The sequence below is a fragment of the Rhinopithecus roxellana genome, chromosome 2 (assembly GCF_007565055.1).
Source record: "Rhinopithecus roxellana isolate Shanxi Qingling chromosome 2, ASM756505v1, whole genome shotgun sequence".
NCBI classification, from domain to species: Eukaryota; Metazoa; Chordata; class Mammalia; order Primates; family Cercopithecidae; genus Rhinopithecus; species Rhinopithecus roxellana.
In genome coordinates this window covers 156,159,908-156,178,488 of record NC_044550.1, presented here as the reverse complement: position 1 = coordinate 156,178,488, position 18,581 = coordinate 156,159,908, and the positions used below count along the sequence as shown (strand labels likewise).

General features: G+C 39.1%; 1 protein-coding gene across 1 annotated transcript in view; it reads right to left on the bottom strand.

Annotated features, from left to right (window-relative positions):
• Positions 1-15,524, bottom strand: part of KCNIP4 (potassium voltage-gated channel interacting protein 4) — a 127,886-nt gene extending 112,362 nt beyond the window's left edge. Inside the window, 2 exon segments of the mRNA XM_030922569.1 lie at positions 15,401-15,442; positions 15,444-15,524. Coding sequence (XP_030778429.1) covers positions 15,401-15,442; positions 15,444-15,503 — 102 coding nt within the window. The 5' untranslated portion in view covers positions 15,504-15,524.
• Positions 15,525-18,581: the final 3,057 nt, after the last annotated feature.

Here is an 18,581-nt window from a genome sequence, read left to right as displayed (position 1 = left end):
CCCATGAGTGATTTAAAGTAAATGTGCATATAGAGTAGCCAGTGGAGGAGATGGTTGTTAGCACCATGATGGAAAGGTATTGGGGAAATGCTGGAAAAGCATGGCATAAGGGCAAGAAGAGAAGGTCGCCCAAAGACAAGGTTTTTGTGGGCTTCCCAATCCTCCTCTGCTTCTCTGCAGGTGCCAGAATTTGGTTATTTCTCTGGGGAGAACTTGTGTCATGAAATTGAAAGAAGCCCAAGAGGGCTGTGCCATAGAGAATGTGAAGTGTTTGTCAGATATATAGTTGTCATTTACTGAATATTGTGGCTCTCATCTTAGTTTACTTCCAAGAAAATACCTGGAGCCTTTCAAGTGCTTCTCTCTTACAAGGCCTGGTACTAATGTTTTCATTCAATTCTTTCAGCTTCCCTAGGTTCTTTTAAGAACTTCATTTTTTCTCCTATTAGGTCAAGATTCTCTTGCAAACCATTAAAGAGCCCTAGCTAATACAGTCACCTGTCTGTCCTTATCTTGCTTGTCTGCTTAGTATTCAATGCCTGTTTTTTGAAGGACTATTGTCTTTGGGTTTATGTGATACCACATCCTCGTGGTTTTCTTTCCATCTCTCTGGTTGCTTCTTTTCAGTGTCCTTTGCTATCTCTTCCAGTTTTACTAATCCTCTAAATGCTAGAGTCCGCCCAAACCAGGCCTAAATCCTTTTTTTCTAAGTCATTCTTAGTGGTCAAAAAAGTATGTACTTAGGAGCTAGAGTACTTTGGTTCAATTTCCAGCCTTGCCAGCGCTGGCAGTGACCTCAGGGAGGTCACTTAAGCATTCCTTGCCCATTTCTTTTATATTAAAACAAAACGAAACAACCCCCCCCACCCCCCAAAAAAAAACCTGTTTCTCAGGGCTGCTAAGAAAAAAGAGGGTTAATCATACCTGAAGTATTTGGACAGAGTTGGTTCATTATATGTGTTCAATACTGTTATTTTTCTTACAGTTGTTAGTAATCATCAATTCCCATGGCCTTAAATGTTACATAGATGTTGGTGACCCTTAAAAATGTATTTTCAGCCCCAAACACCCTTCTTAGCTCTATAAAATTATATATCCAACCACTAGAATTATCAAAATTTAGAAGACTAGATTCAAATTTTGATCACTAATTCCCAATACCCCCAACCTCACTCAACATTGTTTTCCTCCAGTTTTCTGCATCTTAGTAAATGGTAACAATACCTGCCCAGTTGTTTACGTCAGAAAACTTGGAATCATCTATATTGTCGCTCTTTCCCTCCTAGCCACATTCAACCTATTTATTCTGTCATTTTTATTTATAAAATATAGATAAATCCTTTCACTTCTTTACATCTCAACAATTAAATTTCTAATCCAATGTACCATCATAACTTGGCTAGCCTACTGCAATATCTTCTTTACCTATTCTTTCTTTATTTTCCCTCCATGACCAAATCCATTATTTGCCAAATAGAGTTTTGTTTTACAAACATAAGCTTGTGTCATTATCCTACTTAATCCTTTAATGATTTCACATTACATCAATGAGTCAAATCCAGCCTGCAAGACTCTGCTTTGACTTGCTCTATGTCTTACCTGGCTGGTCTCATCTTATAACACCTTCTCCCTCAATCATGATGATTTGGTCACACCAACCTCCATCAGTTTCTTAACACAATAATCCCCTTTCCTCCTTAGGGGTTTTTGCACTTGCTGTGTCTTCAACTGGGAATAACTTTTTCCTTGCTTCTTTCATTACTGGTTTTCTCCTTAGGTCTGCCATTAAAAACCCTCCACTTCAGAAAGGCCTATATCAACTTCAGAAAGTGCTATATCACTCAGATTTCTCCAGAGAAGAGAGATGATTGTATCTATGTCTATCTATCATCTATCTATAGATTTATTTTAAAGAATTGGCTAATGTGATTAGTGGGGAATGGCAAGTCCAAAATCTGTTAGGGCAGGTGAGCAGGCTGGAAACTCAGGCAGGATTTCTACATTATAGTCAAGGCAGAATTTCTGCTTCTCTGGGAAACTCAGTTTTTGCTCTTAAGCCTTCAATTGATGAGTGAAACCCCACTCATATTATCAAAGTAATCTGATTTACTTAAAGTCACCTGATTATAGATGTTAATCACATCTACAAAATACGTTCACAGTAAAACAGATTAGTATTTGGACCAACAACTGGGCACCCTAGTATAGCTTCGTTGAACATATATAAACTTATTGTCATAGTTTCTGTAGGTCTCCTGCATCCATAGGAGTCTCTTTCACAGAGTCTGTCCTATTTTGGTTTCCATTGGATATACCATAATTTGCCCTTAAGTAATTCTTTGCTTATTAATTTCCCCGTCCTCCACTACACTCTAGTGTCTATCAGGTGAGAACGATTCTGTTTTGCATCAATATATATCCAATACTAGCAAAGTCTTGGAATATATTAAGCATTCAGTAAGCAGTTGGTCCTCAATGCTTAATATGTGTTTTGTGAAAACAAGTAACAACCACAGGGAACTTGAGATGAAAAGTTTTGACCCAATCTTCTAAAATTTATGGGAGTTGGAATACCAGATGTTCAGCATAATTTACTAAATGTGAATAGACAAGAAAACAACTGATTATTTCTCATTTTCTTTGACACATTCTCCTCCCTTGTATTTTCCTGAAAATTAAATTAGTCAACACAGATTTAAGAGGACTTAGAGTCTCACACACTCAGCCCAAATATAGCATTGAAAAGACTTCCAAAGCTTTGGCAACATATTTTATTTTAATAAAGATTTGAATGCCTGCAGGATCACTGGAATAATTGCCAGTTACACTTCTATTAATGAACACATTTAAATGGGGATTGTGAAAAGCAGAAAATGATCTGATTTTATGGAGTACGTTTACTGCCAGCAATGTACAGTGATGAATGGTGCCCTAGAATTTAATTTTAGTTTAGCCACAAAACAGCTAAGTTGCACAGCAGGCTCTTTAAAAAATATGTACTGAACTTGAAAAATTACGTATTGAGTTCTCAGTGATATATATTTATATACATATATATATATTTTTTCCTCTGAGACGGAGTCTCGCTCTGTCACCCAGGCGGTAGTAGAGTGGCACAGTCTTGCTCACTGCAACCTCGACCTCCTAGGTTCAAGCAATTGTTATGCCTCAGCCTCCCAAGTAGCTGGGACTACAGGCATACATCACTATGCCCAGCTAATTTTTTTTGTTTTTGTATTTTTTAGTAGAGACGGGGTTTTGCCATGGTGGCCAGGTTGGTCTTGAACTTGTGACTTCAGGTGATCCACCCATCTCGGCGTTTCAAAGTGTTGGTAATACAGGTATGAGCCACCATGCCCAGCCTTAGTGATGTATTTTTTGTGAACCAATTAGTTCTTTCAAAAAATAAAAACGAGTAATGCTGTTAAAGTTACCACCCTTGCATGGGGTCTGTGCGGTGAAGACTAGGTTCTATGTGCAACAAGTTCTATTAACAAGCCTCTTTGGATGAAGCTGCTTTTGAATTTGTTATGTACTCAGTTCTGATGTACAGTGCTAAGGGAAGTAGAAAATCTCAAAGGGTTCATAAGACAGAGTCTTAGTATTATTTCTAAATACTGGTTCTTCAAGTGATATTTGAGTTTGAAATACATCAGTTCATACTGCTCCCAGACTAAAACAAAAAAAAATGTCTTAGGAGGATTAGCTGAATCTAAGGAAACTTTTAGGAATATTAACCAGAAAAATTCAGTAGAGGCAAGTTTTATTGACTTATCAGAATGCTGTTTGTTCCCCCAAATCCAACTTCCCCTTTTATTATTTATACACTGATGTTTAGCCAGAAACTACATTTCCCAGCTTCCCCTGTAGCTAGATGATCTTTGTGACTAAGTTCAAGCCCTTAATGTGAATAAAAGTGATGTCGAGACTCTTCACGTCATCTTTAAATGAAGAGTCACTTACCCCCGGACTATGACTACCCTCACTTTCCCTCAGGATCTGAACATGACAGTGACCCCAGTATACAGGATTACAGATGGTAGTAAGGGATAGCAGACAATGTTGTTTTGGAAGGAAACTGGGTCCCTGAATGACGTCCTGCTGGAGCAGAGCTGCCACATCAGCCTGGACCAAACCAACTATGACTTGAAAGAGAAGAAAATGGGGAGCTTTCTTACAGGATTGTTGCAGATGAATCAATAAAGAAAATCTCGAATTCTTTAGAAAGATTTTTAATGAATTTTTATATTATTTAGAGGTTACTTTTACGTACGCTGTTTTAAAAACTACCTACCTTTTTATGTTCTGTTTTTAAGACATCAAAAATTTATGCTAACTCTTTTGATTTTGCAAAATCCCCAGTGAGGGAATCACTATGAGAAAGATAATGTTACTTTCTTGAGGAACTCAAGGGACAGAATACAAGTAACCACAATAAAGGCACTATTTTCAGATTTGTTCTCTGACAACTCTTCATAGGGCTAGAACAAATCTGTGTTTTTCTAACTTTTTCTGGGCGGGTAACTCTCAAATTTATATGTGGGAATATATGTATAACATTATCATTGTGATAAAATTTATAAAATGTTATCTAAACAAATAAGTCATTAGACATCCAGTGCTTAGCATTGCACCCATATTCAACTATATTCCAATTTGATACAGCATATATATCTACAGAGAATATAGATCTATAGCTATAGTCATACATAATTTTTCAAAAAGCAAATATCTATAAATATCTATCTCTATATAAGAATATATCTATACATAGAGATATAAGAATATATTAGATTCCCCTATCATTAGATTTTTCAAAAAGCAAATAGATATCTATATTGTATACAATGTTACATTGTATACAATGTATATCTATATTGGATAAAGATATATAAATATATAATTTTCAAAAAGCAAATTTATATACATATATGTACATAATGTGAATCAAAGTGTGAGAGTGGGGAAAAGAAACTTTAAGAAAGAACTAGATATAACACAATTCGGAGTACTGGCATGATAACAGTGGTCCTAATAGTGTTAATGATAATAGCAATAACAATAATAGCAGCTACATTTTGAGTGTTGTCATAAGACAGGGTCCGTGCTTTTTGCTTTACATTTATTGTCTTTGCAAAGCATCTATGAGATGTTATTCAATTTTGCAGGTGACATATGAAACCCAGGGATTATCTTGCCCAAGGGTAACCAGAAACTGGAATCTAATTACATTCTAAATTTTACCTCGACATATGTCCATTTTTGCACAGAAACGAGTTAACATAACAGGTGTGGTGTGAGATCACTATCCTTTAGAAAGGCCTGCTTGCAAGGCTGGCCACTTGGATTTTGGGAGAGTGTCTACCATTCTTTGAATCCAATGGCTCACTGTGCTTATACTGTTTATGCAAACAATATGGTTTATGTTGAACATCTGCTTTGCTTCTCGGAGTCCGGAATTTAGATACCTGCTAAGTACTGGAGGTCTAATGGCTTCCTTGCTAGACACATTTTATAAATGCTATCACAATGACTCATTGCTGGGGGAATTAAGCATTTCCTGTGAGACTTCACTCAGAAAGAATTCTTGGAAGCTTGCCTCAGGTTTCCTCCAAACATTATCCCATGTGCCTTTTCCCTTTGCAGATTTTGCTTTGCTTTCTTTTGTTGTAATAAATCATAACTGTGTGATTGTATATTGAGTCTTGTACATTCCCTAGCAAATCATCAAAATGGGAGATAACCTTGGGAACCCCTAACATATCTATCTTCCATATCATTCTCTCATTTGGAGAAAACAAAATTTTATTTTCTACCTGAGTGCATAGGAAGACTGTATTTCTCAGCCTGTCTTGAATCAAGTTGGACCATATTACTGATCTCTGATGGGTGGAATGTCCGTTAGTCCAAGATAGGCCCTCCAAATGCCCCACACCATCTTCCTGCTCTCAACTGAGGACCAGATGCAGATGACCCAGTGGAGGAAGCCGACACCATAGCCAATAGTGGAACCACAAGATGGAAGAAGTATCCTCCATAAATGAGTTGAACAGAAACCCCATCCTGTCCCCAACTGAATCACATAGGATTAGGAAATGAAAGCGAAACAAACATTTGTTGTCTTAAACCACTGAGATACTGGAGCTGCATGTTGCAGTATTGATCCTATTCTGTCTAATACATACGGTGACATGCTGGATACCAAACACCTCCATCTCCTTCTCAACTTTGAAGTATGTTGCAAGAGTGAAAGGGATTTGAAACCACAGAAATCCCATTACTCATTGATAGAATAGTATCTGATGGGCAAACACAGGACATGAACAATCTACCAGATGGAGGGTCTTGCAATGGAATCAAAGGAAGTTCTTTGTTATCATTTGAGATTGCTCTTAATATTTTTGAGTAGTACTTGATAAACACATAGAAGGTGTTAAACTACTGGTGTGTAGTTCTTATACTAAAGGACCCATGCTCTTTCATTCCCCCTATTATTAGATTATTTTTCAAAAAAAGCAAATTAATAGCACTTCAATTTTACTCAGTAGATGTGGAAGGAACTAAAAATAAGAAAGTGAGAGAAGATAACAATTTTATTGGGCCGGCCTCCAATCTTTTTGTTTGGGGTCATTCATTTGTTCACACATATTTATTGATTACCTGTCATATACAAGACACAGTTTGAAGGGCTGAGAATTTGTAGTAAAGAAGGTGCAGCGCCTGTTGTCAGGAAGCTTAAAAAATAGGAGAGGAATCAACAAGCGAAGAGGAAACCCAAAATAAGCACAATGAAGGGAGCACACAGCAGAGTCTCCAAACCTACTTAAGGAGAAATCAGAGAACGCTTTTCCACAGATAAGTCTTTTCAACCCCAAAACTCTCAAGATAGCCCCGAGTCCTCCTCAATTTCCCTCACCTTTTGATCCAAACCATCACGACATCCACTCAGCTCAACCTCCACCATATATCCAAGCCATCATTTCTCTCCTTCTCTACTTGCTACTATCCTGGTCTAAGCCACATCTCCTTTCTGTCTTAATCTCTTGGACCAGCTTTCTAGAGGGTCTCCAATTTTACTTTGATGTCCTACACTCTGTTTTGCTTAGAGTAGCGTTCCCAGGGCCACCTTAAAAAGAAAAAAAAAAAATCAATGCTTTATTTATATCTGAACTTTTAAAAACTGGTAGTTCCCACTATCCTTAAAATAAAATACAAACGATGCTCCAGGTTTCAGTCACTCTTGCTCACTCTTGCCTCACGGGTTTTAGGCTGCTGTTTGTGCCTAGAATGTACTTTTTCTACCTTCTCATGGCTGTGCCCTTCTTGACATTGTAGATATAATGCAATGCCACTTCCCTTTCTCTAGCCGCCCCATCGAAAGAAGCTTCCTGCTCTACTTCTTTGTAGCAATGTTATCCTACTTCTACCACAACTAGATATTTTCTTATTTAACTATGCGTTTGCTTTTTGCCCCTCTTTTCACTATCTTCCCCCAATGGAATATAAACTCTAAGGAAAATTATCTGTCTTTTTTTGTCAGTATATCCTAAATACCTTTCACAGTGATGAGCGTGAACTCAGCACTCAGAGAATAAATAATGGAAAAATATATTGAAAGGAAGTTTAAGTATAGATGTGGTGAAGGTGTAGGCATTGTCCTGATGAAGAAGGGAGTTGTGGGAAGCAACATTTCTCGCAGGAGAAAAAGTCCAGGTCAAGGCCCTTCAGAGGGGTGCACTTCAGCTGCAGGCAGTTCCTTCTGGCTGGAGCAGAGTAAATAGGGAAGAGTGAGGGGTGAGATGGGAAAAGTCAGCAGAAGCTGGTGGGTCAAGGTCTGGCTGATCATGGACTAGTTGAGTCACTGCAGTATAGACAGCATCTAACCCAATATCTGACTTATAGTAGATGTTCAAGAAATATTTGTTGGGTGAGTGTGTAAGACAATTGAGTCTCTCTTCTCATAGGAAAAAAAAAAAAGAAAGCAGCAGCCAGCAATTGGTTTTAAGTAGGAACTGACTGGTTTCTATTTGTTGTTTAGAAACACCTTTTCAGTTGCACAGTGGAGAATGGTTCAGAGGAAGACAGGACTGTCGGCAAGGAGTCTGGGCCATTGCAGACATGCAGATGAGAGGTGACAGTGACAGCAGCGTGTGAGAGGCACAAAGACTGGAGAATTGGCTGAATTTGGAGATTAATTACAAACAGGACGTTCTGAGGGAGGAGCCCAGAAAGACAACTGGATTTACCTTTTTTTTTTTCTTTGAGACAGGGTCTCACTTTGTCGCCCAGGTTGGAGTGCAGAGGCACAATCTTGGCTCACTGCAACACTCCACCTCCCAGGTTCAAGGGATTCTTGTGCCTCAACCTCTTGAGTAGCTGGGATTTCAGGTGCACACCACATGCCTGGCTAATCTTTGTATTTTTTGGTAGAGATGGGATTTTGCCATGTTGGTCAAGCTGGTCTTCAACTCCAGGCCTAAAGTGATCCACCCGCCTAGGCTTCCCAAAGTGCTGGGATTTCAGGCGTGAGCCACCATGGCCAGCCTGGATTTCTAAGTGACTACATAAATGAAGGTAACATTTTTGTCAAAATAATCTCTCCACACAGATGTATGCACATAAAAATATACCTCTGAAAATAAAGGAGAAAACTAACAGCCTTCTTTCACATTTTAAACTTATAAAATGTCATGCTAAACATTTTAAATCATACAGAGGATTAGAAGTTGAAATATCAAACTGTCCTAGGTACAGGAAACTTCTCATCCCACCTTACTAGAAGTTTCCTGTACCTAGGACAGTTTGATATTTCAATCTCTAATCCTCTGTACGATTTAAAATGTTTAGCATGACATTTTATGTTTAAAATTTGAAAGAAGGTTGGACACAGTGGCTCACGCTTGTAATCCCAGCACTTTGGGAGGTGGAGGCAGGCGGATCACCTGAGGTCAGGAGTTCGAGACCAGCCTGGCCAACATGGTGAAATCCTGTCTCTACCCAAAATAGAAAAATGGACATTGGGTTGATTCCAAGTCTTTGCTATTGTGAATAGTGCCGCAATAAACATACGTGTGCATGTGTCTTTATAGCAGCATGCTTGATAATCCTTTGGGTATATACCGAGTGGTGGGATGGCTGGGTCATGTGGTACTTCTAGTTCTAGATCCTTGAGGAATCGCCATACTGTTTTCCATAATGGTTGAACTAGTTTTACAATCCCACCAACAGTGTAAAAGTGTTCCTATTTCTCTACATCCTCTCCAGCACCTGTTGTTTCCTGACTTTTTAATGATTGCCATTCTAACTGGTGTGAGATGGTATCTCATTGTGGTTTTGATTTGCATTTCTCTGATGGCCAGTGATGATGAGGCATTTTTTCATGTGTCTGTTGGCTGTATGAATGTCTTCTTTTGAGAAATGTCTGTTCATATCCTTTGAGATCACTTGGACTCGGGAAGGGGAACATCACACACCGGGGCCTATCACGGGGAGGGGGGAGGGATTGCATTGAGAGTTATACTTGATGTAAATGACGAGTTGATGGGTGCAGCACACCAACATGGCACAAGTATATATATGTAACAAAACCTGCACGTTATGCACATGTACCCTAGAACTTAAAGTATAATAAAAGAAAATATAATAAAATTAAAAAAAAAAAGTTAATAAAAAAAAAAAAAGTATGGTTCTGTTCTTGATGAAATGCCCAAGGAGGGTGTCTGGGATAACAAGCCAAACACTGAGAGTGGGGATTAACTGCGTTTGAGATGTGACTGAAAACACGTTCAGCTGCTTTGCTCTACAGGGATCGCTGCCTCCTCACAAGCTCCACTGTGATGATACACCCTATGTGACCCCCAGTGAATCACACCTTTTAAACTCTCCTCCTTCATCTTGATGCTGAGATATGCAGAGCGTGAGATCCCTGAGCACACTGTGCCATGGTCAAGCCTTCGTGACCCCTGTGACCCACATGTACATGTCCAGAAGGTCTCCTGGAGCCAGTAAGTCTAGGACAACAGGAAAACCACAAAAGAAGAAAAACCGGCTAGTACCTGTCTTAGCTGATTAGGCAACCTTGCAACATTCTACCATTGTAGCATGCTCTACCCTAACTGATCAATCAACCTCGTGACACTGTGCTCTATGACCCCTCCCACCTTGTGATAATGTATCTTGCAACCTTCTTCCCCTGCCCGCAATAAATGCACCCTAACTGTAACTTTCCACTGCTTACCCTAACCTATGAATGAGCTCCAATCGCACCACCCTCCACTCTTCCCAAAAAGGGCTGACTCCCTTTTTGGACTCAGCCCACTTGTACCTGGGTGACTACACAGCCTTATTGCTCACACTTTGCCTGTTCAGGTTGTCTCTTTCAATTAGGCGCATGCATCACCAAGAGTTGATGGGATGAGATGCCACATCCATGATTGTACTACCCGTTATAGGACTAGAGAGACTCTATGTTGCTGGCTTTGAAGAAGCCAGCTTCCATATTACAAGGGAGCCTGCAAGAGGGCCAGGTGGAAACAGACTGCAGGTAGCCTCTAGGGGCTGTGTGGCCCCACATTGACAGCCAGCAGGGAATCTCATATGTGCAACCACAAAGAATTGAATTCTGCCAACAACCACAGGAGCTTAGAAAGGGATCCACGATCAGAAAGAAATGCAGCCCAATCATGATTCTAATTGTGGCCTCATGAAACTCCAACCAGAGCACTTAGCTAAGTCATTTCTGAACTCCCTGATCCTTGAGACAGTATGCTATGAATGAATGAATGCTTTCTAAATCCATTACTAAATGGATTAGAAATCCCATTTAGTATTTGGCAAATAGTTACCTGACAATAGAAATGAATATAAACATCCTTCTATTTTAGATACAAAAGATAGAGAGTAACATAACATTTTATGTCAAAAGGACATTAGCAGGTATTAAAGTGATGCCTTAATGATATATTTGATTCTAATGGATAATTTTACCTATTATAATCCAGAGCAAAGAAAAAAAAGGAAGCAGGGAAAGATTCCATAGAAGGAACCAGGTATCTGAAGCACAGAGGTCTAACTATTTGCAACTCATCCTGTGCCTTAAAAATGGGAAGAATAGGCCATATATTATTAATTAATGGCAGAAAATGCCAAAGCGGCATTGGCATCACTATATTAAAACTTAATGCCCCAGTTGTAAAAATATCATTTACAACCACCTAAAATTGAACTGAAGCTATAACTGGTTTTGAAAGAGTACAGCAAAGCAAGATTATGAAACAGGTATATTGATATTTGTGTGACCTTTTGACCATTTGTTCTCAAATGTGGCTTTCTGTTCACTGTCTGTTGTAATGTAAAATATTTTTAATAAATTAAGGACTTCAGATTAAAAAAAAAGAAAAATTCCTAAGCATCATCCCAGAGTTAACTGAATAAAAATCCTCAAAAATAAGACCTGTTACCTCTCTCCAACCGCTACACACACACATACACCCACACACAACACACATGCACTTCATATACACACCAAAGACTTCATGAGGTTCCAATGTAGCTAGCCTAGTCATTGGTATTTGCTATGATAGAGCTCATCACTAACAGGTCACTTCTTTTTGTGCTAGAAGTACCTTGTATATGTTATATATCTAGTTCAATGGTTCTCAACCTTGCCTGCACAATATAATTACTTGAAGAGCTTTATAATTCCTAATGCTGAAGCTTTTTCCTAGAGCAATTACATCAGAATCACCAAGCATAGTAGCCACTATTTTTAATTTGTAAAGCTCCCCAGATGGTTGCAACATGCATTTAAGTTTGAGACTGCTGAGCTGTAGATAATAGTTTGCATTTTCTGCATCCTTCCTAATACATAATTATGTAGTCCAAAACCCAAACACTGCCTGGGAGGTATGTAGGCCAACGATGACTGTCCCACTTTGACAGAACATACAGCTGAGGTTGATCATTGGGGACCACACTATAATAATTCCTTTTTATTGAACTTCATGTTTATTATTTATTTCTTTAAAAAAGTGCAATCTAGTTATCATTATCCCAGTTTATAGACAAAGACACACGGTCTCCTGAGTTAGAGGGAACTGCCCAAATGAGTAACATGACCTGAGGCTGAGTGACACCAAAGCTTATGATACCTGCACAAAACCAGTGATTCTCAAAGTATAGTCTCTGGACCAGTAGCATCAGCATCACCTGGGAACTTGTGAAAAAAAAAAAAAAAAAAAATGCAAATTCTGTGACCCAATCCCAACCCTACTAAGTCATAATCTTCCAAGATGGGGCCCAGGAATCTGTGTCTTGACAAGCCCTTCAGGTGATTCTGAGGCTCATTATAGGTAGACAGTGTACTATATTCTTCTGTCTCTATCAGCTGCTCACCTTTGGAGACTCAGCATCTGGCAAGAGACCTAAAAATGTGTGGGCGCCTCAGTGAGTAAGATGGGGTGAGGGAGGAGGTTTTTCTTTCTCTATCTTCCCTTCCTCTCATTTCCAATTTACATTAACAATGTATGTTGAAAATGTGAAGGGATGTATCAGAGATACCATATGGGGAAAAAAAATGGTGGAGTTATGCTGGTCATATTTACTTGCAGGGGTGCCTAGCTATGTTGAGCTACTTTCACACAAGTGTGACCATTTTAATATGTTGACGAATGGTTTATCCTTTGAATCAAAGTATGGAGAGTTTTCAAAGTTGCATTAAAAATGAGTATCCCAACTGATTCCAGGGAAATGAATTTGTGATCTTAAGGGCTTTGGGGTAATTGGTGTTCAGGGAACCAAGGCAGTTGGTTTCCTTTCTCAGATGGAAGCTGCCTCAGTTTACTACCATGCTATAAAACCCAAGTGCCGTTGACCTGCTTAGTGTATTTCTGCTATGCTTAGGGTTCATTTATTAGAACTGTACATTTGACTAGGGGGAAATCAAAATTAAAAGGCCACTCATGTTTGATTTATCAGAGATGTCTATTAATATTTTCTGAGCAAACTGCAAAGTCCTTTCTTTTAAAGAAGTATATAAAATAGGCTTTTGGTATATTCAGGTCTGATGGAAATTTGTCTCTTGGGGTGGGGTGAGATGGGAGAAAGAGAAAGCAATAAAGACAGAGAAGAGAAAAAAATAGAGAAAGAGGAGAATGGGGAAGAGCTGAAAAGAGACAATAATTCACAAGGGGAAGAGACAGAAGAGGTAAACCAAAAAAAAAAAAGGAGAGAAAGAAAGGAGGAGTGAAGAAATAAGAGGTGGGGGTCAGAAGGATTAAAAAAGGGGAAAGAAAGAGTTTGGGAAAAGAGGGGAAGGAGAGAGAAGGAAGAGAGAAAGACATATGGGCCAACAAAAATAAAATAAAGCAATGAATGCAAGACTTTGGAGCCTAGCAATTTATTGGGAAGTGGCACTTGTATTAGACATCTGCAGAGATGCTGGCTGCAAAGGTTAGATATGGCAGTAATCATGAGTCCAATTTATAGCAATATGCAATGAAAGGCAGCCAGACCCCAAACAGAGAAACCCTACGGGATGGCAGGGGAATAATAACAGTAGCAGCAGTCGAGGAATACAGGGATGCTGGGAGATTTGATTTCAGTTCTCCTGTGTGTCGACAACTATTTTGTATCTGGTGTACATCCAATGTTAAAAAGAAAAAAAAAAAGTATACTTATTACTAGATGTCTGAATCAGAGCAAGAAGTTTAGGTGTTCACATGAACACATTTTAAGTTTTATTCTGTGATTCGCCTCCTCTGAGCACTGACTTTTAGTCCAGATTGGTCTTTTACACCTCCTTTCCTTTCTGTCCTTGCGGCTCATTGTTTTTCTATCTGGCCAGTCATCAGTACCACTGTTTCATTGCAATGCCTGCTGTCTCTGAAGCAGAGCCATTGCAGAATAGCATAACGACTCATCCTCTTCCTAGTTGTCAAAGAGCCCTTTTCTCTTTATCAGGTTTATTTATATGTATTGTCTTGATAGATTACCCATCAAGATTCCTTTAATCAGCGGTCTGTGTGTGTGATGAGCACTCACTCCATTATAATCTCCTCTGCCCCCATTACACAAAGTCCTAGCTCTTTGCAGATCATTAAGTTTTGGAGGAGAAACAACGTCCTCTGCATATAGAGGGAGAAAAAACTTAGAAAGCCCAGGGCAAGGAGAAGGGGGTGAGGAGCAGAAATGGAGAAAGACAGACCCCATTCATTCAGACAGATGGTGGAAACTTGTGTGCAGTGTGCATGTGGAAACCCTATACAAATATTCTGCAGTGTCAACTACCGGTATGAATTCTCTGAGTAAATTGTTGTCGTGGATCCCAAAGAAGAGGCAGAGATTCTTATCTGGTCTGCACAAGGTTGGACAAAGGCAGCAGTTGTTGGGGGCGGGGGGGTCAGATCTGAAGAGGATGGAATTAGAAGAAATCCTTGGACATCACAGACTTCTACATGCCGTGGAACTGGGGATCTTAGGGGATGGGTTTCAACAAGGATCAAAGCAATTTAATTTGGATCTCCAGGGGTGCCTGTAGCTACTTTGGTTTCCATATGTATAAGAACAAACTATATGTTGGGGTGTATATGCTATTTGATACATAAACATTTGATGCCTTTAAGGATGACCTGTTTTCAAATAGATTCATGACAACAAGTTTTCTCTCCCTGTTCAGACCATAAGCTCCTTAAGGATACAAGTGTATCTTCTCTGACTTTTGAATAACCTGCAGCATCTAGTTTAACCCTTAGCACAATACGAAGTGGTCTAGTAAGAGACTGTGTCTCATATACTGCCTGGATCCACTCACTTTCTGTCACCCCACCCTCTGGGTTTTTTCCGGACTTCATTCCCTTTGGAGATGATTCACCCAGGAGGGAGGGGCATCTGCCACACCTGGATTGCAGAGAACCAGGTACAGTGATGACCTACAGACACCTCTGGTTTACAGACATTGGCAGCATGGTTTGTTCAACTATGAAATTTACAGTAATTATCCTCCAATGCCAGAATGGAATCCCTTGATAGACCCTCAATCTATATTCAAGACTCAAGTCAAGCACCAGCCTGTATTTAAAAACTAAGGAAACAATGGAGGTTTATTGAAATTATGTCATTATAGTTGACCAAGAGAAAATATTTCAACCGAGACTGAATTGAATAAACCTTGCCCTTCTCAGAAACTCTCTTTGTTTAATGGGAATTACAGTGGTACCAGCATGGGTGTGCCACAGAGGATCAAAGTCCACAGATACTGATTATATTCCTATCTAGGAAGGATCAGTATGAAATACACATATGATGGGGCTCTCACAGAATGGGATATTTTCCCCCTTTTCCTCTCATGTCTCAATGTTCCTCCGGGAACTGTGTGAAGGTAAAGTCAAAAGAAAGTTCTTACATTCTTAAATCCTCTGTAAAGGATCTGAAGCTCTTTCTTGGTTAAATTTGCTCTGGGCTTCCAGAAGCTCCAGGGCCTCAGGCCGATGCCTGACGGTGGCCATCTCCAGTTCATCTTCCACGCTGTCTGTGGAAGAAAACAAGAAAGAGTCTTAGGACCAGCCGCTGCTCACCGAGGCTTACACATAGCAAACACAGGAAAACAGAAGAACATGTCTGCTAGTGTCTGTGATTGTCCACAGAGGAAGGACCCTCACAATGCCAATAGGGCCTTTACATTTCCCAGTTTAAAGAGCGCATTAAGCTAAAACACTTGTACATGATTTCTTTTGCATATTCTTGTCATTAATGTAGATATTACAACTCTAGCATTTTTTTAAGATAACAAAAAAGAGCACAGGAATTTATTTCAGATAATCAGTGCATTAATGATTACTTCAAATAAAAAGTTTTAAGTAGTAATATACCATTACTCTATAAATCTAACAGTGTAGTAACATGTATTTCTTATTTTTTCCAACGTTTAAGTTCAGAGGTACACGTGCAGGATGTGCAGGTTTCTTACATAAAGGTGTGCCACAGTGGTTTGTTGCACAGATCATCCCATCGCCCAGGTATGAAGCCCAGCATCTATTAGCTATTCTTCCTGATCCTCTCCCTCCCCCAACAGGTGCCCAGTGTGTGTGTTTTCCCTGGCAATGTGTCCATGTGTTCTCATCAATCAGCTCCCACTTACAAGTGAGAACATGCAGTGTTTGGTTTTCTGTTCCTGCATTAGTTTGCTGTAGATAATGGCTTCCAACTCCATCTATGTGCCTGCAAATAAAATGATCTCTCTCCTTTTTATGGCTGCATAGTATTCCATGGTGTATATGTACCACATTTTCTTTTTCCAGTCTGTCATTTGTGGGCATTTAGGTTGATTCTGTGACTTTCTAATTGTGAACAGTGCTGCAACGAACATATGCATGCATGTATCTTTATAATAGAATGAATTATATTCCTTTGGGTATATACCCTATAATGGGATTGCTGGGTCAAATGGTATTTCTGCCTCTAGGTCTTTGAGGAATCACTGTACTATCTTCCACAATGGTTGAACTAATTCACACTCCCACCAACAGTGTAAAAGTTTCCCTTTTTCTCTACAACCTCACCAGCATCTCTAGCATTTTAAAGGTGCAGTTAGAAAAACATAAAAGATCACCAGTAGTCCAACCTGGAATTTGTTTCTATATAACAACCACTAGTCATAAACAATGGAATTGTCATTTAATAATAATCAGTTTTGTGCCCTATGTATAATGCAACTACAAGATAGACTCTGCTAATGTTCTCTAAGGAGTCCATTGAAATCAGATATTTTTCACAGCTACTTGGGAGGCTGAGGTTGGGGGATTGCTTGAGCCCAGGAGGCTGAGGCTGCAGTGAACAGTGATGGCACCACTGCAGTCCAGTCTGGGTGACAGCATGAGACCATGTCTCAAACAAACAGACAAACAAAAATAGAACCTTAGACTGTCAGAACTGAAGGACATCTGAAGAAAGATATAAGGAGATAAACAAGGAAACCTCCCTAATTCATTCTATGAAGCCAGCGTCACCCTAATAACAAAACCAGCAAATGACATAACCAAAAGAGAACACTACACACTACAGACTGATATCCTTGATGAACATATATGTTAAAATCCATAACAAAATACTAGCTAGCCAAATCCAACAACATATCAAAAAGATAATTCACCATGATCAAGTGGGTTTCATACCAGGAATGCAGGGATGGTTTAACATACGCAAGTCAATAAATGTGATACACTACATAAACATAATTAAAAACAAAAATCACATGATCATCTCAGTAGATGCTGAAAACCATTCAACAAAATCCAACATTCCTTTATGATTAAAACTCAGCAAAATTGGCATAGAAGGCACATACCTTAATGTAATAAAAGCCATCTATGACACACCCACAGCCAACATAATATTGAATGGGAAAAAGTTGAAAGCATTCCCTCTGAGAATGGGAACAAGACAAGGATGCCCACTCTCACCACTCCTCTTCAACATAGTACTGGAAGTCGTAGCCAGAGCAATCAGACAAGAGAAAGAAAGGGCATCCAAATTGGTAAAGAGGAAGTCAAACTCTCATTGTTTGTTGATGACATGATTGTTTACCTTGAAAATCCTAATGACTTCTCCAAAGCTCCTAGAACTGATAAAAGAATCCGGCAAAGTTTCTGGATAGAAGATTAATGTACAAAAATCAGTAGCTCTTCTACACACTAACAGTGGCCAAACAGAGAATCAAATCAAGAACTCAACTCCTTTATAATAGCTGCAAAAATAAAATACTTAGGAATATACCTAACAAAGGAGTCAAAAGACCTCTACAAGGAAAACTACAAAACACTGTTGAAAAAAACATAAATGACACAAACAAATGGAAACACATCCCATGCTCATGGATGGGTAGAATAAATATTGTGAAAATGACTATACTGCCAAAAGCAATCTACAAATTCAATGTAATCCCCATCAGAATACCACCATTATTCTTCCCAGAATTAGAAAAAACAATTCTAAAATTCATGTGGAACCAAAAAAGAGCCTGCATAGCTTCATAGCCAAAGCAAGACTAAGCAAAAAGAACAAATCTGGAGGCCTCATACTACCTGATTTCAAATTATACTATAAAGTCATAGTCAACAAAATGGCATGGTACTGGTATAAAAATTGGCACATAGACCAATGGAACAGAATAGAGAATTTGGAAATAAACCCAAATACTTAAAGCCAACTGATCTTTGACAAAGCAAACAAAAACATAAAGTGGGGGAAAAGATACCCTTTCAACCAATGGTGCTGGGATAATTGACTAGCCTCATGTAGGAGAATGAAACTGGGTCTTCTTCTCTCACCTATACACAAATCAACTCAGGATGGATTAAGGAGTTAAATCTAAAACCAGATGTTGTAAAATTTCTAGAATATAACATTGGAAAAACTCTTCTAGATACTGGCTTAGGCAAGGATCTCATGACCAAGAATCCAAAAGCAAATGCAATAAAAACAAAGATAAATAGCTGGTACCTCATTAAACTACAGAACTTTTGCATGGCAAAAGGAATAGTCAGCAGAGTAAACAGACAACGCACAGAGTGGGAGAAAATCTTCAC